The 25,250-nt window shown below is 39.3% G+C and overlaps 1 protein-coding gene across 1 annotated transcript; it reads right to left on the reverse strand.

Moving 5' to 3' along the window:
• Positions 1 to 3,591: 3,591 nt before the first annotated feature.
• On the reverse strand, positions 3,592 to 15,859 carry LOC135482355 (ionotropic receptor 25a-like). Its single transcript, XM_064762293.1, has 10 exons — positions 15,757 to 15,859; positions 14,685 to 14,858; positions 13,732 to 13,905; positions 12,956 to 13,066; positions 11,161 to 11,253; positions 9,777 to 9,971; positions 8,792 to 9,125; positions 6,643 to 7,210; positions 6,015 to 6,228; positions 3,592 to 5,701 (listed from the first exon to the last, which is right to left on the reverse strand). The coding sequence occupies exons 1-10, from the start codon at positions 15,856 to 15,858 to the stop codon at positions 5,606 to 5,608; spliced, it is 2,061 nt and encodes a 686-aa protein (XP_064618363.1). The 5' UTR covers position 15,859; the 3' UTR covers positions 3,592 to 5,605.
• Positions 15,860 to 25,250: the final 9,391 nt, after the last annotated feature.

A 25,250-nucleotide genomic window follows, 5' to 3' on the forward strand; every position in this document is an offset into this window, starting at 1 on the left:
CATTTTATTATGCATATGCTTTCCGGTCCGGATCTTCTTCACCTTCAGTTCACCTTTACTAACTACACGACTTGTGTTGGTTCCAGTCATGTACAGCACATTCTCATCTGTTGGTTTTGAGGTGTCACTTGTGTACAACGGTGTGGATTTTGTCACGGACTCTCCGCTAACCAGCTCGCCCAATACTGGCATTTCATCGTTCCAGGCATGGAAATCTAAAGAGTTCTCTTTCTGGCGAAGTGACTCCTTTAATTCGTCCAGGAAATCTCTGTCTGAGGATAAGTCTGTACCGGCTGACGCCAGGCGGCGGACTGGCCCTAAACCCAGTTGTCTCTCCCCTAGGCTGTTGGCGGATCTTCTTCGGGCGTTGCTAGATTCTGTGCGTTGATTTTCCAGACCACGAATGCTTCCATCTAAAGACGGTTGCACAAGCTCAGTCTTCTTTCCTCCACGCTTTCCAACGTTATCGCGTAATTTCTGTGAGCGTGAATTCCTGAAATGTTTAGCATTCGGATCACTTATGTTCTTCTCTGGCGAAATTGGCGATATACTGTAGACAGTTTCCGGACCGTTGTAAAACTGGTGGGTAACATCTATAGCCGTTGATCCATATGTCTGAACGATCTTGTCATCGGAAATGGCTAATGCCGGAAACGTGGAGAATCTCCGTCCAGAGGGATTGGCGATCTTGTGGAAATATTCCTGGTTCAAGCCATCATTTACGCTTGGTCTTCGTTCGGATGGGGCCTGGAACTTCTGAAGTGCGGGGTATATTTTGGAACTTCCTTCCTCCATACTGGTACGCAGTCGCAGGTGAAGTTAGACTGAATTAAGTAACGTTCTGTAGTCTTAGCGTGTTTGAGTCCCAGTCAGTAGGTATAGAGACAAGATAACACAAATGCCGGTTCTAGGCCAAATTAATATGTAGCCTGATTAATGCTGACTATATGACACCAGGCAGCGGCGTTGTGAAGGAAGCTTTGTGGCACGCACGGACGCGTCACTTACGTCAAAACCTCTAGAACATTAAATGAGTGCAACGTTTTTAACACCACCCGAGCAACCTGAAAAATATCAACTATTTGTATTTATAACAGGTAATCGCGTGAGACTGTACTTTGCGTATGTTTCACAGATATGCCCGTTACTCCATTCGCACAGCTCTCCTGTAGCAAACATTCTCTGTTTAGCGCTTGTTGAGGAACAGACGTAATCAACACTCAAAGCTTATACTCCTATACCATTGTCCACGGTTTTTTCAAACATCATGAAAGTTTTAGAGGGATTAAATTCATCGACATTGCGCATTCACTTGCTAGTCTAGGTTAAGGCTCCGTTCTGTAGACATTGGATGGCAAGATCAAATGTAGTTTTTTATCGGGTCCACTTATGCTGGTACTAATTCACTCATTCTTAACCCCGTCTCCGTTAGTGTGAGAGAATTTCATCTCGTTGCTAAACACAGCTGTACATGCTGTGATATGCATGGGTATAACTAATGTTTTTATTACGGAAGCTCTCAGGCCGGGTGATTAGAGTGCTAGCGCAGCACAATGATTCCTCGCGAACTCACGAACTTTCGCACGTATGACGTATACACACATGCATTCCATATTAATTAATGTGAGCGCACACCTCTTGGTTAATAGTTTGTCAAAGCTGTAAATTTACTGTGATATATTTGATAAATTTGTCGATGCTAATGGCTATATTTCAACAGATTTGTACAATCTGTTTATAACTGAAGCTTAATTATGTAACCCTAGGATTAAATTGTATGGCAGTATAGTCTATTTGTTTTAACTTGTCGCCTAGTTTCAACTTCATGTATGTGTAAAATGGGTCATATTCGCCACATCTACTTTCTCTACCTTCTACTTCATAATGTGAAACTCCACAAGCTTGGTTTTGAGACTTCATTGCCTCAACCGGGTTACCTCATAATTATTCACAAAAAAGTGATATGATGAACAATGTGCAAAGAGTTATTTGTGTTACACTAGCTGAACGAGAAGCGGGTATACCCATCTCTATGCTGTCACAAAGCCAACACTTAAATTTCGTTTGTTAAGGTTTTGCTATACATAAAACTTGAATACATCACCCTCAGAAAGAGGGTTTAAATTAGTGTTAATCCTAGTTGAGGCAAATGGTGTCGCTCTCCGTCAAAACATACTGGTCACCGGCCATTGCCAAGAATGACCTCATTTTCAGGAATTTTGACATGAACCAGGGAACGAGTTCTTGGTGTCGAAAAAAAAATTTAACGTTATGAATTATAAAAAGTATTCTAGCAGCATTTTCCTAGCATAATTCAAGATATATTTCAAGATATACAACTCGTCACAGCGTTTCGTGTCATGCACATGCGGACACTGGATGTGCGGTCCAAGCTGAATAGACTATTCCTTTCTTCCGATGCACGGGTAAATTATATCGCTATTTTGCGACCTGAGAGTAATAAAGTTCCATCAATTCACCACGCAGACTTTACAGTACCCCAGTCCAGTGCCCGCTATTTCTGGTAGGGGTTCCCGTTCAGATTTTTGTATGATAAATGGTAAAGAGTGCTGGTTTCTCCGAACTCTACCCAGCATATGAATCTTCATGACTACTGTGATGGATCCGTGGCTCAGTTGGTTAGCGCTCTAGCGCAGCGTAATGACCCAGGAGCCTCTCACTAATGCGGTCGCTGTGAGTTCAAGTCCAGCTCATGCTGGCTTCCACTCCGGCCGTACGTGGGAAGGTCTGTCAGCAACCTGCGGATGGTCGTGGGTTTCCCCTGGGGTCTGCCAGGTTTCCACCCACCATAATGCTGGCCGCCGTCGCATACGTGAAATATTCTTGAGTATGGCGTAAAACACCAGTCAAATAAATAAATAAATTGTTTACATGGACTCCCACAAGAAAACACAATATATCTACACACACCTAACGAATTCTTCGTCATACGACTGAAGACTTGTGCGACGTTAAATCCCAAGCATACATATGATGTTATCTCATCAAGACATATGTTGCTATCCCATGAAGGCCCGTTGTTATTTCATAAAGGCATATGTTGTTACTCCCACCAATGCGGTCGCTCTAAATTCAAGTCCAGCTCATGCTGGCTTCCTCTCCAGTCGTACGTGGTAAGGTCTACCAGCAACCTGCGGATGGTTGTGAGTTTCCCCCGGGCTCTGCCTGGTTTCCTTCCACCATAATGCTGGCCGCCGTCGCATAAGTGAAATATAAAACAGCAAGCAAATAAATAAATAAATAAATAAACATATGTTTTTATCCCATAAAGACGTATGTTGTTATCCCTGGCTATCCCTGTATTGTACTCCATGTAAGGTGCCATTGCGCAATTCATTTGAGTTATCCTGGCCAAGAGTAGACACCAAGAGAATATCAAGGAAGAATATCTTAAGATTTTCCTGTTATGACGATTCACAACTGGGGAAAGTATAACGGCAAAACTCACTGCTCATGGTAAGTTAACATTTGTGACCTTTAGCCTTGAAACATGTGCTTGTTGAAGTTGTACAATTCAATCTATTTCAACACAATGGCTAAATTCGCTAAACGACACATTTTATTTACCAGCGTATATATTCTTATAACTCGTGGAATACTGTAGAAGACTCAAGTGCCTGCACTCGATACATACATATATGTGTAACGTTAATGGTAGTGAAACAACATCGATACATAGTATACAATGAAGGGCACATGCGTCAAGGTACGATCAAAAACAATATTGGTACACTTACATACTCTATATGTAAATATTTAACCCCAAACATCAACAGTCTAAAATATTTCTTGCCCAATATCTATTCCCCTATTGCAAGTGCTAATTCATTCCACTGGCAAAACGACATACGGTGAGTTTTATGAAATTCATCTAATCACAGCGCAATGGATTTTCATCTTGGCATTTTGCTTTCCTCCCAGAAAGAAGCCAATTAATAGATATGATATCATTAATAGATATGTTTGCCATTTATGGTTTTCTTTCTTACTTATACCAGCACTGTGCAAAGAGAAAAATATATGACAGTTAACACAGCGCTTTATATTAGGTATTATATAATATTTCAAAAGAATATTGGGCTTTTAATTTATTCTGTAGCTAAAGTGTCATAACGATTTATGGTTATTTTAATACAAAGTAGCAAATTAACTTCGTGTTTAAGTTAACATCATTTGCATACAAACCCAGTGATGTAAACTTGCGTCGTGTCGATTACAGAATCGGGTGCCATTTTAAACGAAGACCATTACCGCAAATGTCGCAAAGTGTAGTCAAAAGAAACAATATTCCAAGCAGAACATCTTGATTTCCACATGATTTACGCATATCTGAATGCTGTACTTTACAACTCATGTAAATTCAGAGAGGCACTGTCACTTGGGTGAAAGAGTTACCTGAGACACAATAATAAAATACACAGTACTTAATGAAACAAAATGTTCCTCTGTCCTCAGTACTGTGCTTTCAAACATGTACAGGGTTCCCCATATCTTCTAATCAATTAGTGTATCTACGGGTAATTAACATTTTACAGCGCTACAAAACTTGCTTGAAATAAGAAGAAATACTTCTTTAGAAACTTTCCCAACCTTTCTTCGTTTTAATTTTTAAACAAATGCTCATTGTTTCCTATTTTTATTTAATACAAATAATCCTACAAAATATTTTTGACATGGTTAAATCTAAAACGATAAACGATAAGAAACGTGAAGTACAATTAAGGTTTTATGACAGATATCTCCAGATGTGACACAAATAAAACATGATATAGTTATAGTTTTGGAGAGACACTAGCACCATCCACACATCCACAAAAAACAAAGTGTTATTCAAAACAACAAGTCAATAAAAATATGAAAATTTATGTGAACCTGTCTTGACATGTTCTGTGTTCATTCCATATAACGGAACACAGTGATAACAAACGCTATATCCAATAATATTGTATTTTAGCCTTACATTTCAACACATTCATTGCTAATATGTGTGAAAGTGTCAAATTCGTAAGCTGGTGCCTGAAAGATACATAATTATACTGTGAGCAAAAGGCAAGATGAGGCATGGTTGGAGTTGAAACGACCAGACCATGATAAGCGTTCCAGACAAACCGTCTACAAAAAAGCGCGAGACTCATCATGTTTAGACCGACGGATGATTACAACGAACAGAACAACACTTGCTAGCGGTGACGTGATGGTGAACTCTTAGGGAGACAAAACCCTTAGGAGTGAGAGGGGATCGACCTTCGAGGATTTGAAGGTCGTATCAACATCAATGTTTTCCCTGAAATAAATTCAGGACTCGCCATAAATCTTGTTCATAGTGTCAATGTGTTCGTCAATACGCACTTTCAGTTAATCACAGAAGAACAACAACATTCCACAAATCGTGTATACGATCCTAGATTTGTTTGAAACATCACCACGTGTCTATGTGTTCGTGGACAAATGCATAGACGGCTTTTCCAGCCAAGTTGATCACGGTGTAATATGTATGACGACGTCCAGATTTTTTAGCTGCATGTTTCATCTTAGGCGCAAATGAATCAATTCCCTGCGTGCGACATCTTTGGTGGGGGACCAATTACGTGTCTTGTCTCTTGGTCTCCACATCCGGTAGATCAAGAGAAACTCTGAATACCTCTTTCCCCTCTGTTGAATTGGCGTTATTGTTCCTTTTCTGTTTAGATGAGACATGTAACACAGAATGTTATTAGTTAGAAATCAGGCATTTGAGCAAATTGAGTCGGTATAAATATCGCAGTTGTCAGATTTACCAAAGAATCAAAACATTATTCAAAGGTAAAATTATAAAAATGGAAAGACATTTCGATTTTTGTCGCCTTATTCATTTCAGTGTTCTAAATAATTCAGTTCACTTTTACGGAATCATGAAAGACAAACGATTAACACGTTCATAAATTTTGCTGAAATGCTGTGGGCAGATGGACGCATGCAATTCTACTTTTTTTTTTACTTTTGAGGATTGTTACCTTAGCGGATCCAAGAATTTTGTAACAGATGAGTTCAATAAGCAGAGTTAGTATCCCACAGACGACTCCAGCTGCCACAAGCATGAAGATTCCTGCCATTTCCACGATTCCCACACCTTCTGATGTCTCCACATTCCCACAAGCAGTCGTCACTTCAGGCCACCATTTTTGTTTCAGAGTCTCTAAAATCCGTTCCTGTTGTAGTTCAAGGATTCTGTCAAACAAATTTATGCCACATGATGTTGATGTTGTGAATGTTAATTTTGTTCGACAATGTTCATGTCTGCACAATTTCTATTTCAATACATAACTGATATTTTACTGTGAACTTTGAAAATTATCATTTATTTGAATTAAAGACTTCACGGTTTTATGTACAGTTTTATAAATCCGAGGGACAGTAAACTATAGCGACGGTGTGATTGTCTCATTTTGGCAAACTGGTAAAATTCAGGCTCTTTTAAGTTTCTTTTAGTTAAGGTTTTATTTTATAACTGTTCATGCACAGTAATGAAGTTAGAAGATGTGTGGCTAGTTGGTCTACACCAACACGGAAATTCACTTTATTTATTGATGCTCCTTGATTATGCTCTCTGACATTTGTCATAAATCAATTTGTTTAACTCACATGCCAGACACAACCGATGTTAGCTGAGACTTTTCCTGGAGAGCAAAGGCATACGGCTTGGCGCTAAACTGGTTACCCACAGCTGTAATGTCACAATGCTTGCTCATTTTGTACTTAATAATGGGAGCCTCTGTGAAGTAAGCGTAATTTCCCTTCAGCACACGTTCTATGCCGTCCTCAGATGAGTTCACAAAGCCGGTCTCCTCCATGTTTTGCCAGATGACCTTGTAGCGGTCAGGAAGCGGGTAATCCCAGACGGCATATCGGCTCCTCTTGGCAGATTCGCTGTCATTGCCATAACTCATCTCTTTCCAGATCTCATAAAAATTGGTCTCAATCTCTGACATCCTCAAAAAGTAGGTTTGCATGGAGGTACCCTTCATGGTGCTGTAGCGGATCTGTGACTGCGCTAGCAGGTCCTCTAGATTCGCCACAGGGGCGCTCAGACGGGACAGAGTCAATAGGGCGGCCAGGTTAGCTGTGTAGGTCGCCATCATTATGCTGCAGAAAAACCAGAAACCCGTGACCAGGATTCGACTGGAGAATGACCGTGGTCTTTTCTCTGGACCTAAGACGGGAAAGTATACAAGATATTAGTTATACCAAGGCCTCTCCGGCTGTAAGTGGGAAGGTCTGACAGCAACCTGCGGATCATCGTGGGTTTACCCAGAGCTCTGCCCGGTTTCCTTCCATCATAATGCTGGCCACCGTCGTATAAGTGAAATATTCTTGAGCATGGCGTAAAAACACCAATCAAGTAAATAAAATTATACTAAGGTGCCTAACTGCGAGTAATAACAGGGTTTAACTCACATCGCCTCTTGGTTTTCTATAAAAAAAAATTGAAGACATCTTGTTTGCATGGGTTTGGCACTCTTTTTGTGTTACCAAAAAAACTCACTATTCAAATAGAGCCATGCCAACTTAACCCATTTAGTGCTTTCAACATGTTCTCGCCACGATATGGCTGCTATTTTGCCATTAAGCCATAATTATTTCTTCATCATTCAATCCGTTCACGTCCTTAAAAGGATAACTTATTACTCTAAATCCTTTGTATACAGTTCATATATCGCATTTAACCTAACCTCTCTTGTGAATTTCAGCAGAGGCAGGGAGATAATGCACCATTATAGCCCCTGGTCATGTTTGTTTCCACCTGTCTGCAGAAATTCTTACCAGGTTAACTCACATGTGTAAAAGTCATTATTCGGAGGCACTATTTCGAACGTACCCGGTATAGCCCAAAGACCTAAACCTCATGCGTATTACATCAATAGGCCTATTACGAATGCATGAGAATTTAGTAATCCTCTGCCAACCTTCCAGTGTCGTATATGACTGGTGTTAGAAGCGAGATATTGATCGTTCTCATCTGATAGATAGTTCCTTTGGTGAGCTGTTGTGTCCGTACACCTGAAGATGTGAGTTCGAGTCTTATTTTCGCTGGTCATGATTTATCAGTGTTCGAAATTAGGCCTGTATCTATTCGACATATTCTTTGCAATAAAAATGTTGTATGTATTTGTGAAGAATCATCCACTGCATATAACTGGACCCCTCACTTGGTATGGCGGTGAGACTAGACACTCGTTAGTTCAAGTGTCACTCAAACCGGTATATTCGCTGGTCCCTATTTACCAGTGTCGGAAGTTATATTTACTCAATGTATTCCCTCATTGTGATAATGGCGATGATTACAGTTTGCTTCTGAAACACTGAGTCGTTTCTTAGTACACTTTACTATGAATGCTTACCAGTGTTGCAAATTATATGCAGGTTGAATATTCCTTGCTGAAATCTGCGAGCATTGAACACCCATGAGATTATCATCACAAAACACTTGACTATCTTCTGCGATACCAGTCCCACTTATGCCTAATTGAATTCTCCTATAAAGGGAATGTGCTCTTGAATTCGTTATATTAAACAACCGACAGCATGGTTTACATCTTATATGAGGGCTAAGCCTCCTGTACTGAAACTGTGCCCAAAGATAGTCCATGGTGGAAATGGACTAGTGCCTTAGGCACCAGACTCCTCTAAACTCCTTCAAACTAATCGTCACACCTACCCTGATAATCGTCACCTTATGGCTGCAAAAGTGTCAGTGTAGAGTTATCAACCTCAATCATTCCATCATTCTCACCTGACAACGTGAGTGAGGCGATGACAAACCAGAAGCTGTCCTTGAGATCGAATCCGTCGTGTGGCGGGGTTGGGATGCCTGAGTTTTGTCCACATTTACAATGACTGAGTCTGTCAAAGGCGTGTAGCAGCACAGCTGTGGCGCCCAGAACGCTGAACCAACACAACCAAACCTCGATAGAAAACACTGTGGTGAAGGTGAACATGCTGTTCTCTACTTCTGTCTTCTTTATCATGATCTGTATGCCAGCGAAGTCGTAGTAAGGTGTGGCGAAGTCCACCACGTTCTCACGTTCGGCAGTCACCGAGATCGGTCCAATGGCCATATCGGCACTCTGTTAAATTAAGTTACACATTTTGATATTCAGAAAATGTAATATATGACCATCTTGTCGGGAATATCATCTATTCAGTTTAAAGTGGCGTTAATTCGTAATCACTCGTTCAGTTTACTTTTCTTTGCGTAACATGAAATATAACAGACTTCTGTCGATTGTACGTAGAAGTTGAGAAGGAATCAGTTACTCATCTGAATTAATAGCTTTGTGTCCATAATAGTTATATATTATAACTGTACGAGCTTGTGTAGGCTCCTGTGTAGTGCAATATTGTTTTATATTTGTCAGATGTAAAGATATGTTGTTGTTAAAGCAGTAAACACGGTTTTACTCGTGAAACTTCAGGTTTCGCCGAAGTTTCACGGTGAATGTGGATGTCTATGTGGAGGTGATAAATCAAGTGCAGCGAAGGGTTTATGCCACTCATAAATCTCTTTGAACTGAACTAATACGGCTTAGAACATCTTGTCCATTTGGTCACTTATGCAAATCAGCTCTGCTTGGCATCCCTCTGACCCTTCGTCAGGAAATTCGTCTGATTTCCTCGACACACAATGCGAAACATCCTTTAGTCCGACGTAAACATTAACAATATATATATACATATGTGTGAAGAAAACAAAACTTTTGCCTCCTATGTTCCGTCACCTTTCTGTCCACCTCGCCTATCATTCCCGACCAAGTTCCGTCTGCGTCGACGGCCCCAAACTCGCCGTCTTCCGGTTCAGAGATGGTGTAATTCAGACCGAGGCGAGTGGTGATCTCAATAAGCACATCCACAGAGTACCCGGTATACCTCACCGTGCCGTTCTCGTGAACCTCCTTGTTTACAAATGGGGATTCCTGGGAATATATTGGATAAAGATATTCAGCTGACAAAAATAACATTTAAATTCTAGATCTACATGTTCCTAAACTCCTGTGGCCCCTACACCCACAATCAGCAATTAGGACAGAATGCACAGAAAAAGAAAGACATGCTCTTAAAACTTCTAGTAATAGTATTATAATTATAAAGCTATAATATTCTGTTAGAAATAAACCAGTCCTGAAGGCGCATTGGATAACGTAGGCTATACGAATCATGCATGACATTTGTTGTCAATATTTAGTATCCACCTGAAACACAGAACTGCTTTTTTAGTTTCGCTAATATGCAGTGGCTTAATTTCGATCTCATAAATATTGATGACGCGTATCCCTTCTCGGTAGATTAAATGGATTGAGACGCGTGGCATGTTTATGGAACAAAATGCCAGTGGTTCACAACATTCAGTCTGCCTGTATTTGTCATTCAATCTAAGTAATATACACCCAATACAAACTTAAAACACTCAAACAGATATGTATAATAAAGGATTTTCTTTCGCGTTAAATAATATCACATTACTAACTGTACACTTATGAGGTACATGGGGATTCTCTGGGAGTTGCCTTGAGATTCCAGCCCTCATTATGACCTGGAATGGTTGACTTTAGAAAAACAATCACCCCTACATATACTGTAGTATGAATAAATGTATACATTGAACTTCTCAACTGCGCAATATGGAATTTTGTTAGTAATCAAATATTAGTATAATATGTATTCGAAAAGAAAACGGAGAAAATAGAAAATCAACTTTTACAAAACGCAATTTCACAATTTCGGGCATATTTTCAGACATCTAATATTTATAGGATTATTTCGAGAAGTCATGTTGTTTATCATTTGGTAAACTACACATAGGGGCGAATTATCATCAACTGCACATCAAGGCGAAGTATCATCAACTACACATCAGGACGAAGTATCATCAACTACACATCAAGAGGAAGTATCATCAAGATGACGCTGGACAATTCAAGATTGCAAGTCATTTATATAATTTACCACCAAATTTCCCTGTTTCTAAAGTTTTAGGACTACTACTCAAAGGTATTGTCTGGAGTCTATTTTTAAATGTAGGTGACATAGATTTATGATATGAAATGTCTGCTGATTTTTGAATATCCAAAGGCGGAGGACGGTTATACAAAGTAATAGACTTACGGGTACTGTAGTAATACGCAGTATGGTCTGTTCAGGTTGCCATATTCTGCTATCACTAGTCCATTTCATCCTTTCTAATGTCCACTGGCCAATCTGCAAACACAGGATATTATACATCACATTCATACAAACACAAAGGATTTACCTTGATATTTACGTTTTTTTAAGTTCAAAGTTTTGTTTATCAGTTAATAACCTCGAGAAAATCGCTTTCAAATCAGATCAAATAATAAATGACCTTTAATCTCCAGTTTTTTTTTTATCAGGAGTATTCCAGGCATTATTTCGAAACATTTGAAGTAAGGAAGACTTAAGGAAGACTATTTCTGCTGGCATTTGTGAATTTTGCCTTGATTCTGAGGTGTGCGTATGCTAGCATTAAGCAGAACTGATGGTCGGTGTTGTCGCTATGGTTGGTAAACAAGAACCTTATATCAGTGAGAGTATTATAGTCTATTTCTTGTAGAGCCTATACTCAGCTGTCATATCCAGATTCACTACCAAAATTGCCTTTGATCATTGACACGTAAGCTCTACACTCTGATATGTTTGAAATTCACATTATTACAAGGAAAATGAAGTCAGGACACTTTTTCCAATTCATAATGTTAAAGTCCATAATCTCGGTTTCGACGGAGAACCCATTGCCTTGGGTGACGTCATAATTATTTCAAAACGAGTGGCATGCTGAATGTTGGGCAGAGTTCATTATGTTTTGATGAAGGGCGACACCAGTTACCTAAACTGCTATCGATATTACTGTAAACCATGTTTCTCACACTGCCATATTTGAAATTGTTTACATGACTTAGTATAATATAACCTTAATAAATGAATTTAGTATTTAGTATTTGTTGTAGTATATGATGTCATGGCAGTATGGTTTTAAAGCTGGATGTTAGGAAATTTTGTTATAAAACCAATGTAGTCCATTCGCTGACATAGTGCTGTGTTAGTGCGTGGAGTTTGTTGTAACCGCATGATGGTGCAGCTATTGTAAATTAAATCACTCTCAACGCCCATTCCCTAGCATGCCACTTGTTTTTGAATAATTATGACGGCACCAGAGGCAATGGGTTCTTGGCGACGAAACGGAGCTTATGCAGTTTAGCATTATGAATTAGAAAACGTGGCTATTTTGATTTTCTTTGCAAGAATATGGACTTCCAACATTAACATGTGTAAAGTTTGTGTTGTTACGTATCACCGACTAAAGGCAATTTTGGTTGTGAGTATCACAGATTTTGCAGATAGCTGAATATTGGTGACTCTCTAACTGAAATAGACTATTGTGTGGAACTGACATTTTCAGGTGCTTTACACTGAATGCTTTTCTGTTTCTCTACTTTTGGACTTGCAGCAACGTGTACAAAACAAATTAGGCTTATCGATTGTCTTGAAATCCACATTTGTAGTATATGTGGCCTACTTACCATTTATAAACTATGTAGCCTACTTACTAATGGTAAACTATATAGCCATTAGTAAACTAGGTTGGCCTACGCGGCCTACTTACCATTGGTAAACTATATAGCCTACCTACCACAGGTAATTATATAGCCTACTTACCATGTAAACTATGTAGCCTACTTACTAATGGTAAACTCTGTAGTCATTGGTTAACTATGTTGGCCTGTTTACCAGTGGTAAACTTTATATCCAACTTACCATTGGTAAAGTATGTAGCCCACATATCAAACCGGTAAAATGAGTAGGATATTTACCACCGCGGGTAGTCTACTTACTATTGGGAGTGCATTCTATTAAACAATGATAAACTATGTTGCCCATTTACCATTTCAATGGTACTGCCATTTTTATCACAACTGTATCGACCAACGTTGATGCGGGGTTCCTGTATGAATTCCGTCCCTGTCCAATTTGTGCGTCCAAAACTGTGAGAATACTATAGCAGAAATAACAAAGTATGGTCTTCATCATTTCACATGTCATGTACGTTATGTAGGCTAACTAGCTCGTTGGATGAAAGGCCATTGGCTCAATAAATACACATTGTTGCGCAATCAATGACAAATTGATAGTAATAAATCCACAACCATTAGTATGAAATGACTGCTATTCCGTATGGATTTAGGGGGAAAAACACAACTGAAGAATTTTGTCTGCGGTAGGGGACAGGGTGTGATAAACTGCATGGTTGAAGGTCCTTTCCTTTCAAACGCCAGAACATACGAGGTACGGGTTCAACACCAGTTCTTGCGCAGGGAATTTGCAGACTTACTCGGCACTCACTGTTGTGGGGACTTGGTAACAAATAAAAGATAAAGAAGTAAAGAAACAAATAAAAGCTTGTCTGAAGTACATTTATTTATTTAAATCTGCATGCAGATAGCCACGTCTTAATATTGGGAAATCAAACTTTTTCAGGACGACAGTTTATTTCAGGATTATTGACATTCTGATTTTAGCGCTTTGTAACATAGCTGAAAAAAACGTATTTATTCACTCTTGTGTTTCTTTCTTGGCACCTTACATAACTATTGACTAGTGACAATGGACTGAGAGATGAGATAGCAGACTACAGGCCAGTGGGGTGAGTACAATATTTACCTCCATGTCGGCGGATTCCTCTCCCTGGGAGGTATTGCTTTGGTTTCTCCAGTACACAGGTGGCTCCATGCAAATGTCGTGTTCCGTTTTGGCCATAGTAGAATTTATGTCCATTAATTCCTGCCAATGCTGGTACAGAATATGGGCTGACTCGTACACAGTGTAAGCCATCGTCTGAAGAAAGGATAGGAGATAAGCAAGGTTCATTAAACTTGTTCGTTTAATTTAGCTGATTGAGGAATAGCTCGATTACAACGTTATATATCGTTAACTTTGCTGAATGTTGAAGGTGCCAAATGCACTCATTAAACTTCGATTTGACCACGTATTAGAATGGATTCTGTCAAAGGAAGATCAATTAGATTAACACTGTACACAAGGAAGTTCGTCAGGTAACTGATTTTCTGCAGACTCCAAAACGCATAAAGTAAAAATATACTTGAGTAGAACATCAATCAAATAGTTGATCCCAAATGAAACGGATAACCCAGTTAGCAAGGTATTATGCTGCTGAGCAGCCCATCTAAATCATAATGTTATACTCCATAAACTTGTTTTCGAAACCAAGACTTCGTTGCCTCGGGTTACGTGATTAACAAAACAAGTGGCATTTAGAGTTTTAATTTAGACGAAGTTTTCTAGCTGCATTTTCATGGCAATAATATGAATCTGCAATGTAACGATGTAAAGAGCTTGTCGTGTTATATGTTAATGACGAAAGGCAATTTTGATAGCCAGTATGATTGATTTTGCAGATACCTGAATATGGACAAGTTGAAAAAAAAGACTATATAATGGATACCTCACACTATTACCAAGATGTACACTAAAATAGATATCTTACCATATTACCAAACAAGATAAGCAAGGATATCTTACACTATTACTAAGTTAAGCTACTGTACACATGTGTCTCTATATTTGTTAAAATAAAAGTAGTGTAATTATCTTACCATATTATCAGTGCCCATGACCATTTTTATCTTTTGAGTCAAGATTTTATCTCTTATTGATGGCCTGAGATAAAGGGCATTTTTAATCTCGCATCCAAAACACTCCTCCAAGTTCTGGTCTATGCTGACAATTGTCCAGGCAGTTGATTTTGGTATGCTTCTCAATTTACATATCTGAAAACCATATATACACATAGAATATAACTATAGACGGACAGCATAGAGAGTAAAACCAGATAACTGGCAAATGGTCACACCGCCACGACACACTGATGAATTACGGCCTCTTGTCAGTTTATCTCAGTTAGGGTGTTTTTCTAACTGTTAATGTGCGTACTTTAATAGTAGCAAATTACACGCCCTCTACGACAGGTGAAACTTGGCAAACTTGGAAAAAGTAAACGAATAAAACAAACTGCATTTTTAAAGTTGCGCTTGGAATTTGTCATGAATACCATAAGCCAGAATATTGTAGACGCAAACCAGTTCAAGATACTACAGCAGACGGCTCATCAGCCTTGTTGAATATGGAAGGGTATATATTAAGGTATATAACATAGCGCTTCAGTGGGAATAAAATGATTCAAAATTTAAAAAAAAAATTTAATTGTAATGCATTAGGGTCAATATGACAGCTGTATGTCAACCTTCCCTGTGTGAGAATGAGAACATTATCTTCCTTTTGCTGTAGCATTCATTCCAAGAATCATCCTTTGTAACACAAAACTCAACCACGCTTTATTGGGGCATTGGCAAAACTATTTACTGAAGTATGGCAATTCTTAAGGAATATCTTATTCAAAGGCAAAAAAATATCTTCTTTGAAGTTCAAAGAAATGTTATTAGCAAGTAATTTCTGTGGATTACATGAGATGATGACGAAAACCGGCAACCTCTCAAGGATATTTCTTTCATCCTTACAGCGCATGATTATTGAATCTGCCTTCTGGCGAACTCTATACATCCCCAGTTATCAATAGTAATGACTGTGCACCAAGATTCAAACGGAACCTATAAACATCCATGCATAAGAATGTAGGACGTTATAGGTTATAATGTTAATGATTCTAACCTCTGTGAAAAGAGTGCGTATCTGAGGCAATTCGCCAATTACGCCCACTTGTCGGGAATTGACTGCCCATTGTAACTGATCCCTCCTGTAGCCCTCCGCCATCGGCTCGATATTGAGCGCCCGAATCTGCACCGTGTCGTTATAGTCGGCCAGGCTTAGCAACGCTGTCATGTCTGCAGAGAGAACACAATGTTTAAATATTAAATCAGAACCCGATAGGGCAAAAAACTTTGGAAGAAAATTCAACAAGTTAATATTGTTAGTTGGTCTACGCTGCTGCCAATGCTGCGGGGCTGTATCTACATACACGTAGGCCAGACCAGAGTCTCCGGCCTAACAGCCTGTTCCATAACAAACAGCAAGAAAAAAGTTACTCAGACATGGTCTTACTTTTCTAGTAAAAACCAGCAGAATAAACCCTGTTAACACGTGTATTTATTTCGAAATCATAGTTTCATAGAAAATGCTTTTTTTCTGATTGGAGTTTTGCTTTGTACTTAAGAATGTTTCACTTATAGGACCGCAGAGAGCATTATGGTGACAAAACCGAGAACAGTCCGGGGAAAACCTTACCAGCAATGAGACAACAAAGATCATTGATTTGGACCAGTGGATCTATTGACAGAGTACATACAGACTATGCTGGACCTTTCCTAAATCAAATGTTCCTAATTGTTGTTGATGTAAGATCAAAGTGGCCGTAAGTAATACTCATGAAAGCAACAACAGTTAATGCAACAGTAAATGCCCTTCGGAAGCTATTTTCAGCATATGGAATTCCAAAACATATTGTTTCCGACATCGGACCTCAATTCATATCCGTAGAGTTTGATGAGTTTTCCAAAACTAATGGGATAAAACACATCAAATCACCAGCCTATCACTCAAGTAGCAATGGAGAAGCAGGAAGGTTTGTGCGTACGTTCAAGAAAACAATGAAAACCTTATCCAAAAGTCCAGGGACAGCTGAAGAGAAATTGTACCAGTTTTTGTTGTCGTACAGATCAAAACCACATTCCACTACGAAAGTGAGTCCAGCAGAGTTTTTCCTAGGACGACGACTGTGGACCAGACTCAACATTATGCATCCTAATCTGACATCATCTATCATGAAGTAAGCCTCATCGGAAAATGACAAAGTCATTGGAAATCGGATCTATTGTCTTGATGAGAGACTACAGTGTCAACGCCCTACTTAGATTCGATGTGTTATTCTGAAGAAATTAGGTCCAGTGACATACCAAGTTGAAGTAGGAATCGATATTATTTGGAAGAGACATTTGGATCAGCTCATTGATATTTTCATGCCAAAGAATCAACCAGATAACTTTAATCATGAGTCATCAGGAACCATTCAGCATTTCCCTGCAACACCGGTTATCCCAGTTCCCAAACTTGCAACCAACAAGTCGGCTACAATGACTACACAATGATACATCCAGATTTTGTGATTAGAAATCACCCGTTCTGGAAAAGTCATTGCCATAAATAGTCTAGCTGAGTCGTGAGAGGAAACCGTCAAAATACTGTGTAACTTTCAAGACGTGACACTCCAGTATCGGTTATGTTATAAACTTTAAACAGTATGAGATCTGTTTCTTTTCCAAGAACTTTCTCGGTACCAGTAGGGTTTGAACTGACATGAACATTATACATAAGGACTTCGTAGTTAATTTCATGTAAAGTACTGCAGGCTAGTATATGTCTGAAATCAGAGGGAAAAGATTGTAGCATGTATTCCCAGGTGAATATCTAAATGAGCAGTTTTATTTGTTATCGTGAGTAACGCGCTAGTACTCGACTTCCCCACAAAAGCCGCGTTGTTCAAGTAAACCTGATTGTTATGTTATCTTTGAGAGTAAGAACATAACATCATGCTAAGAGCAGCAATCAATAGTTTCCAGTGATGTCGGAAAGACATCGTGCATTTGATCAAACAGAGAAACAATATGCGTCTTAGGTCTATGGGGCTATATTTATGTAGAACTATACCCCTATATGCAAGCAATGACCTACCCTCCACCCCTCGATCCTCAGTGTGCTATCCTCGACATACTGGTGATGTCAGCTGTTTGAGGTGGTTGTCCGTTTTCCCCTGCCCATGTCTACATACGATGTGTCAGTTTAGCGACATGCATCACCTTGCAAACGTGCACTGAACCAAAACGTCCCCATCTACATGGCCTGCAAGCATCATCTGTTATTCACGAGTAAATTTCCGTACAGTCTTTCGGCAATACTGTGACCTTCTCGGCTTCGCGCATTAGACTATGTAGACCTACACGGGAACGGCAAAGGCTTGGCAGGGTTGTTGCACGCATTGCCAGTCGTACATCCGGGAAATTAAACACGTGACGAGCTGTGTTAGCCATGTAAACGAGGAAATTTCGAGTAAAGCAGTTTTTTGCTTGTGACGATTACGTGTACGCCTAGTACATTCATCTGAAGATGGCTGTTGTCATTTGCTACGTCTTTTGGAAGAGTTAGATGCCACAGGACCCCCCCCCCCCCCCTCCAAATTAGGTTTGTTATCTTTTCAAAAACTAGACTTGCAGAGATAAAAGGTAACTGTTTGGCATCCATTTCAATCATATTTTCGAGACATAAGTAAATATCGCTGGGCTGTTTAAGGTCAGCTAAGTAATTCTGTAACACACCATGCCAGAAATCAGCCGGTGAACTGCAGCACACCGGCTTGACCCTGTCTTCATCGGACCTTTTGTCATTTACCCAGGCATAGAGATAGTGGAATCATTCGGGCATAAAATCACCACTCCTTTTCTAACAATGCTACAAAAAGCATTGTCTGATCTCTACCTTTGTTCGCATTGGGTCAATTGGTTACAATTAGTATACTAACTTCGTGCGTTTACATCCGCACCATTCTGCGTCAGTCCTTGCATGCAATGCCTTTTTGAGTCTAATAACAGTCGCTTCGACAGCACGATGATTTACAGCACGATCTATCTCTATACCTGATGAGGTAATTACGATCGATCTCTATACCTGATGAGGTAATTACGATCTATCTCTATACCTGATGAGGTAATTGTGAATCTACCTGACGCGCTCTCATACCAACATTGTCGTCACCGTTGCGATGGTTGAATGGCAATATGCGTTTGAACTAGCAACAGTGTATAAAAAGTGTGTATGGTACTTATCCACACCCGAGCGGTCTTCCCAACAGCACAGCATAATTTATCGATAAATGAATATGAACACGGCGGCTCTAATAGATGAGTCTAAGTGTTTTTTTGAGTGTCCGACAAAATTCGACTGTCGGTCCATCGCACATGGTGGTTGTTGTTGCGCTGTTTATCATTATCTCTGTGAATATTTCAATCAGTCATAAAGCAATGCCTTTTGGAGAGATGTGGCAAGTTTCTGCAGATTAATGCAAAGTAATAACATTTTTAGTCGGTCCACACCGGTTCTCTGTGGGACATATATTGTTTCGGTCGGATTATTATTTTTACTTCACCAAATTTGTGACCCCACTACAGCCTAAGCCTTAGACCGATTGACTTGTGCCGAACAGCCAAACTGATTTTTCTAGATTACGTGGTTTTGCAGACATGTTTGATTTTGTGTAAAACCTTTAAACGTCTTCCTTTCAAAACAAGCGAATGGATTCTCCTAAAGTTTAATATGCATGTAGACCAACACGACTTACAATAAGGCAAATGTAATTCATTTCCGGTAAAGACTGTGCAAACTCGCTATTTTTTTTTTATTTTATAATTTTGACATATATTTTATATATTATGGTGTATTTTGGGCAGCTGATTGTGAATTTGCTTTGGTTTTTCGTCTATGTTACTTTTTGAGATAACGTCAAAAACCAATTTTAGTTACTAAGTTTAAATGGTCTGTAGGTCGAAAAGTATGGGAGCTAAAAGTCTAAAACATGCACGAAATTGTAGCCCAAGAATGGCTCCGATCAATGGATTTTTCGCTAGAAATGTTTGAACGACATCACCCAATTTAATAAATAGAAAATGGAGCCTATTGATTTAATAAGGAGTTCGATGGTAGCTTGATTTCTACTGCATTGTCCATGAAGCGCTTATATCGTTAGAAATACGGAAACTGTACGTTACATCTTCTTGATAGCGAATAATGATTGGAACGATAAAACGACTTGGATTCCGGCCGAAATTGCTTGCAGTTCTACTTGTTATTTAACATGGTACTTTCTGAATACCACACAAACTCCAGTGTTGAAAATTGGTTGAGGAATTTTTAGCACTAGAATCTGTGTTTTATCCATAACGTGTAATCTCAATATTACTTAAAATCACCAATATGAAATGAGAAGTAGCTATGGGTTGATTAATAAAAGTGATACAGGAACTGTGTGCAGGAGACTTGTTCAAGAAGGATAATTAGCTAGTTTTCAAAGGCTTTTAGCGTTTTCTAATAACGGGCATATTCATATGAGACAATATGAATATTTTGATCTGCCGGAAGTAGTCTACAGGTATTATCTGTTAGCTCTTTGTCCTCGGACGCCTTGGATTAATACAGCGTAAACTCCAAAAAAAAAATAATAATAAAGAAATCCAATTCTGGTGATGGGACAATGGACCAAAAAATCCTTAGCTTGATGTGTCCCTATGTGTTTTGCCAGAGCTGCTTACCTGTTGAAGTATCGGCGAACACTGTCATCTGCTGAGTACTGATACCCTGGTTTGTTAAGATGTCCAGCACTGCCCTCAGGTACACGGATGTATCCGGCGTGATGGAGCCGGACACGCCAGAACAGGGGACCAAGCTAAGATAGGGCAACTGATTGATAGTCGACAATTCTGACAACTGACAACTCTCGGTTAGATCCAGTACGGCGGATATCTTTCGGCTTCGGGTAGAACAGTCTGCAAAAGGTGATACCAAAGCGAAAGTACGATAAAATAAAACCTTATGTCATACTTTTATATACATGATATATGTAGCCATTTTCTTTTTAACGTTTACAATGTTTGACTACATGTAAGTATATATATATTTGAATTTTAACAAACTTTATTGGTTCGCTGCTAATACGGTACACTGAAAAAGAATATGTTTTAAGCATTCAGCAGTTTTCATTGACAAGGTCAGAGCTCCTTTAGTTTCTGATATGTAAAATGAAAGTTTTGTGGCATCCGTGTGTTTGTCGGCGTGTAATTTGTGGATATCTGGTGACACAAGCTTTATTTGTAATGATCAGTTCACTACAGTGAGTTGCTGTGTCATCATGATCGCTGAGATATACTGCTGATATATTCTTTCTACTTATTGCGTAAAACCTCGGCAATCTACATGTATATCCACACGAATGGAAGCTAAATCGTAATCCAGTACCAATCAATATTCCATGACAACTATGTTAAACAACAATGTAATAAATAAAATAAAGTATTCCTTGACAAACTGACAGGAAGTGGAATTTTCTGAGACTCCAGTCTTTATTAGTACAAATACGTTAGATCTCGAACAAAAAGAGCTTATTAAGATCACGCGGTTTGTTACTTTATGGATGGCATGAGGCGAAGGTGAGCTTTCAAGAGGAGTTGTGTATGAGGTACTCACAGCCCACCACATCTTCATAGAGTGACGACCCAGTTGCCGGTAGGAAGGTGTACAAGAACGGATCATCTAGATCATCTCTTAACATATCCAAGACTGGCGCGCTGACGTTACACTCTGGGGATTGGCAGGCGATTACTGCAATTAGAGCATTGTATTCAGCACGACTGAGAGACGTTCTGAATTGCGCAAATGTAATTACGACTCTCTATTGTCAGAGGGTTTGCCCACAACCCAAACTGAAATTACTGCGCTCATTCCTGAATAGACACAATTTTAACATAGCTTTTAACAAATCGATGTAGATGACTACAAAATTACTATTGGCAAATCTAGATACAGGAGGCAGCTAAGAATGTATTACTTATTTTTTTATTGATTGGTGTTTTATGCCGAACTCAAGAATACGACGGCGGCCAGCATTATGGTGGAAGGAAACCGGGCGGAGACCGGAGGAAATCCGCGACCATCGGCAGCTTGCTTAAAGGTCTTCCCACTTACGGCCGGGGAGGAAACCAGCATGAGCTGGATTTGAACTCACAGAGACCGCATTAGTGAGAGTCTCCAGTGTTATTACGCTGCGCTAGCGCGCTAACTAACTGACCAACTTAAGTATACCTTACTGTGGAAAATACAAAATTGAAGAAATTTATTATTCGAAAGATGATCACTGGCATATAACCCAGGTGCAGATGTAGGCTTATTGATAAACATTGCGTGATGCTACACGGAGGGATGTAAACAGAGGCAATGATGGTGAGTAATTATATTCGTATTGGACATCAAAGGTTGGAGAGAAGATAAAAAAATGGACTTTCGAATGAGTACATACACTAATGACTGAACCTTTTCATGAAAGATTCTAAGTGATCATTTTCATTGACGACATCGCATTTGTGCTATGAATGACTTAAAGTGAGTTGAGAGCATTTTTAACCAAACTGTAAATGATTTGTTTCTTTTCTTCTGATATAAGTTAGGATTGGATATAGCGTAGAGTATGGTGGAGTGAAAAGCCTTATGTAACAAGTTGGTTTTAATGCAAATGATATAAAATAGACATTAGTTGTGATATGAACACAGACACTATTTTAAACCCTTCAAACAATGTGTCAACAGTATAGATATGAACAGTACGTTCACGTATTTGGCACTCCACCCAGTGTACATAACTGCATCAGCAACACAATATCTTGGGTTTTAAGTACAAAACGCACTTTCCTTCCAAAACAATGAAATGGAAAATAGTCTGCAAATATCGCGCGGTTTTCTAACAGTACCACACGCGTGAAAACATGTAGTTATAAATCCTACAATCTGATCAACCTACTTTCTAGCAACATGAAATGTATTAAAATAAACCCCTGAATCTTATGATGCAGGCTTTTGTACACTAATGTAGCAAAATGAATAAAACACTGCATTTATGCGGCAAACATCTGTTTTCACAGGAAAGCAGAAAGGTTAGGATAATGTTATATTTATTTATTCTGACTCACAAATGTCACCAAAACAATTCAAAATTTGAGTCATGAAGATATGTCCGCTTCATTAGGCTATTTTTCCAGCCTAACGTTCCACCACCCTCTCAGTGATAAGGGTATACTGATTGCCATGTAGAAATAACATTAAATGTGAAAAATGATACTGCTGTTCTTTTATGTGAAAGCTCTGAAGATAATTATATAGACATGTCCATTTCGCCTACATCCGCAGCCGGCTGAGATGTTTAATACAGAAAAGCTATCTGTGAATCACACAGCGAGCCAGTCACCACATGCAGTTAGGAAAAATAAAAATTAACTCTGGGAATAAGGCTAGTCATCGTGACAACTGAATATATCGATTAACTGTATTTACTATATTCGCCAAAAGGGTTATATTGATTCGAAGCATCAATCTGGTGTATCTGTGCCATATACAGCAGCTGTCATCACAAAAGATACCTTTGGGAAATCAGCATTGAAGTTAATACTCACACAGATTAAACGCTACGGATGTCCCGTGCCAAAGAATCGAGGCCACCAGAAGTAAGCACCATGGGTAGTGTGAAGCCATTGCGGCCCGACTGTTCACCATTTTACAAAATGGTAAATCGGGCAAAAAGAAATGTCGGAGAGATAGTACTTGGTCAACGCACAGCTGCGTTTATCCCGTCACACTGGATGACTGAATCTATTGGTAGAACTGAAGACCGCTATCATCGCACCGGAAACGCAGGCCGCTTGAAAACGAGGTTTACACATGGCTTCGAGGTTTTGAACGGGACGATAAAGCCTCTTGACGCTCGCGGCTACGACATCAAGGGAAGCATATCGCATAACGAACGGACAAGCACCCGTAAAACAATGCTCCACAATCAGATACATAATTCATGGTGAACCTTATCCAAGCGTACTCATCTTATCCGGATTGATTGATCATTACAACACTCCACAGAAGCAATAACTCAGATGTTTTCTGGTTTCCATGCGGTTGATATCCTTTTTGATGACGACTTCAACTTCAGCGAGTCTACCAGGTACTACTTGTAATTTATAAGGCCATACCGAGCGGCTATGTCACTCCCGCTGGCGATTCCATTGTCAGTACAAGGCGATGCCAAATCCTACTGAATGAATTAGAATTCTGCTGGAACAAAACCATTAACATGGATAAACAGACTGGCTTCAATGGAAACCATCTCTCATACCATCTCCTATTGATGAGTAACAAGAATGGACGGTACCGGTTGACTGACTCCCTGTCACCAGTGTTTACCGGCTCTAGGTATATGCAGATCAGATAAACTGCTGCAGTTCCAAATCCTGTCTAATTTAAACAACAACATAATTTTCGATAATATCTGTGTCGTACATCAGCTATTTATACTGTTGAATGCACGTTGTTATATCACAGTTGTATCAAGCACATATAGGATGAAGCCAAATGTAGAGAATCAACGTCAAAGACATAACCAGTGATATAAATTGCTATCAGGCAGCTATAATGAGTCAAAAAGATTTGTATATTTACAAACACATGTAACGAGCTGCATATTTTCTCCTGGAAATGGCCACGCTTATGAAAATGATAATTAATGAATTAGTCTTTGAATATATAGTTTTCTATATGATATCGGTCATGTAACGCTTGTCTTTTTCCTCGTAGAAGATCACATCAAATATCGACCCTTTCTGAGTGCTTCCTTATAAACCGTAACGTCCCATTCAGTCACAGCCCTTGACACCAAGTCAACCAGTAATTGGCCTATCCCAATGTACATCATGTCAGGAAGGAACACACAGAAGTGGTTTACTCGACATTTAGAGCTGTGTGTGTAATATTTGTAGTCTACGGAAATCCTCTTCTGAATGGTTACCCAGCTATACTCTGAGGCAAATACCTGCCCTACGAAAAACAAAATGAATCCCTCAGGCTATATTGTCTATTGTGACATGCAGCATATATTGTTTACTTTTTGCCGCTTCTTGGCATGTTTTTCTTGGATTGGCTAGCCGTGTTTTAGATCATTTTACGGGCAAATCTGAGAAACCGGGAGACTATGCACCTGAACAAGAAGCTATCAAACAGCAAGTCCTGACAAGGCCATAGCAAAGTGGATTAACATGGGACAACGTTGATCAGGATCAAGCGAATCAGAGCATCAGATTTATGTCCAACACGTGATATCACGTGAGTTTCCACAAATCCATGTATACAGTTATTTAACCTCGATCTTGTTACACGGTTGTAATTTGAAATATTAAAAATGGTTAACAATAGGAGTACGAAGACATTTGGTATTAGTGGGACAATACGATAACCTTGACCTTGGATGTTCCGTGTTGTTACCAAATACCTCTCCATTGTGAGCTTCAATGAACTCTGGCAGCCGTATATGTGATATGGAGAATGTCTCCAATTATTCATGCTTCTGTTAT

The sequence above is a fragment of the Liolophura sinensis genome, chromosome 1 (assembly GCF_032854445.1).
Source record: "Liolophura sinensis isolate JHLJ2023 chromosome 1, CUHK_Ljap_v2, whole genome shotgun sequence".
NCBI lineage: Eukaryota > Metazoa > Mollusca > Polyplacophora > Chitonida > Chitonidae > Liolophura > Liolophura sinensis.

What these genes read in the sequence shown, in the direction of transcription:
- LOC135482355 (XM_064762293.1), bottom strand. Translation starts at nt 15,858, where the DNA reads ATGGCGGAGGGCTACAGGAGGGATCAGTTACAATGGGCAGTCAATTCC. An exon ending in TACGCACTCTTTTCACAGAG is followed by an intron (nt 14,859 to 15,756) that starts GTTAGAATCATT and finishes TATGGTTTTCAG; the next exon opens with ATATGTAAATTGAGAAGCAT. An exon ending in CGCCTCACTCACGTTGTCAG is followed by an intron (nt 7,211 to 8,791) that starts GTGAGAATGATG and finishes TTCCCGTCTTAG; the next exon opens with GTCCAGAGAAAAGACCACGG.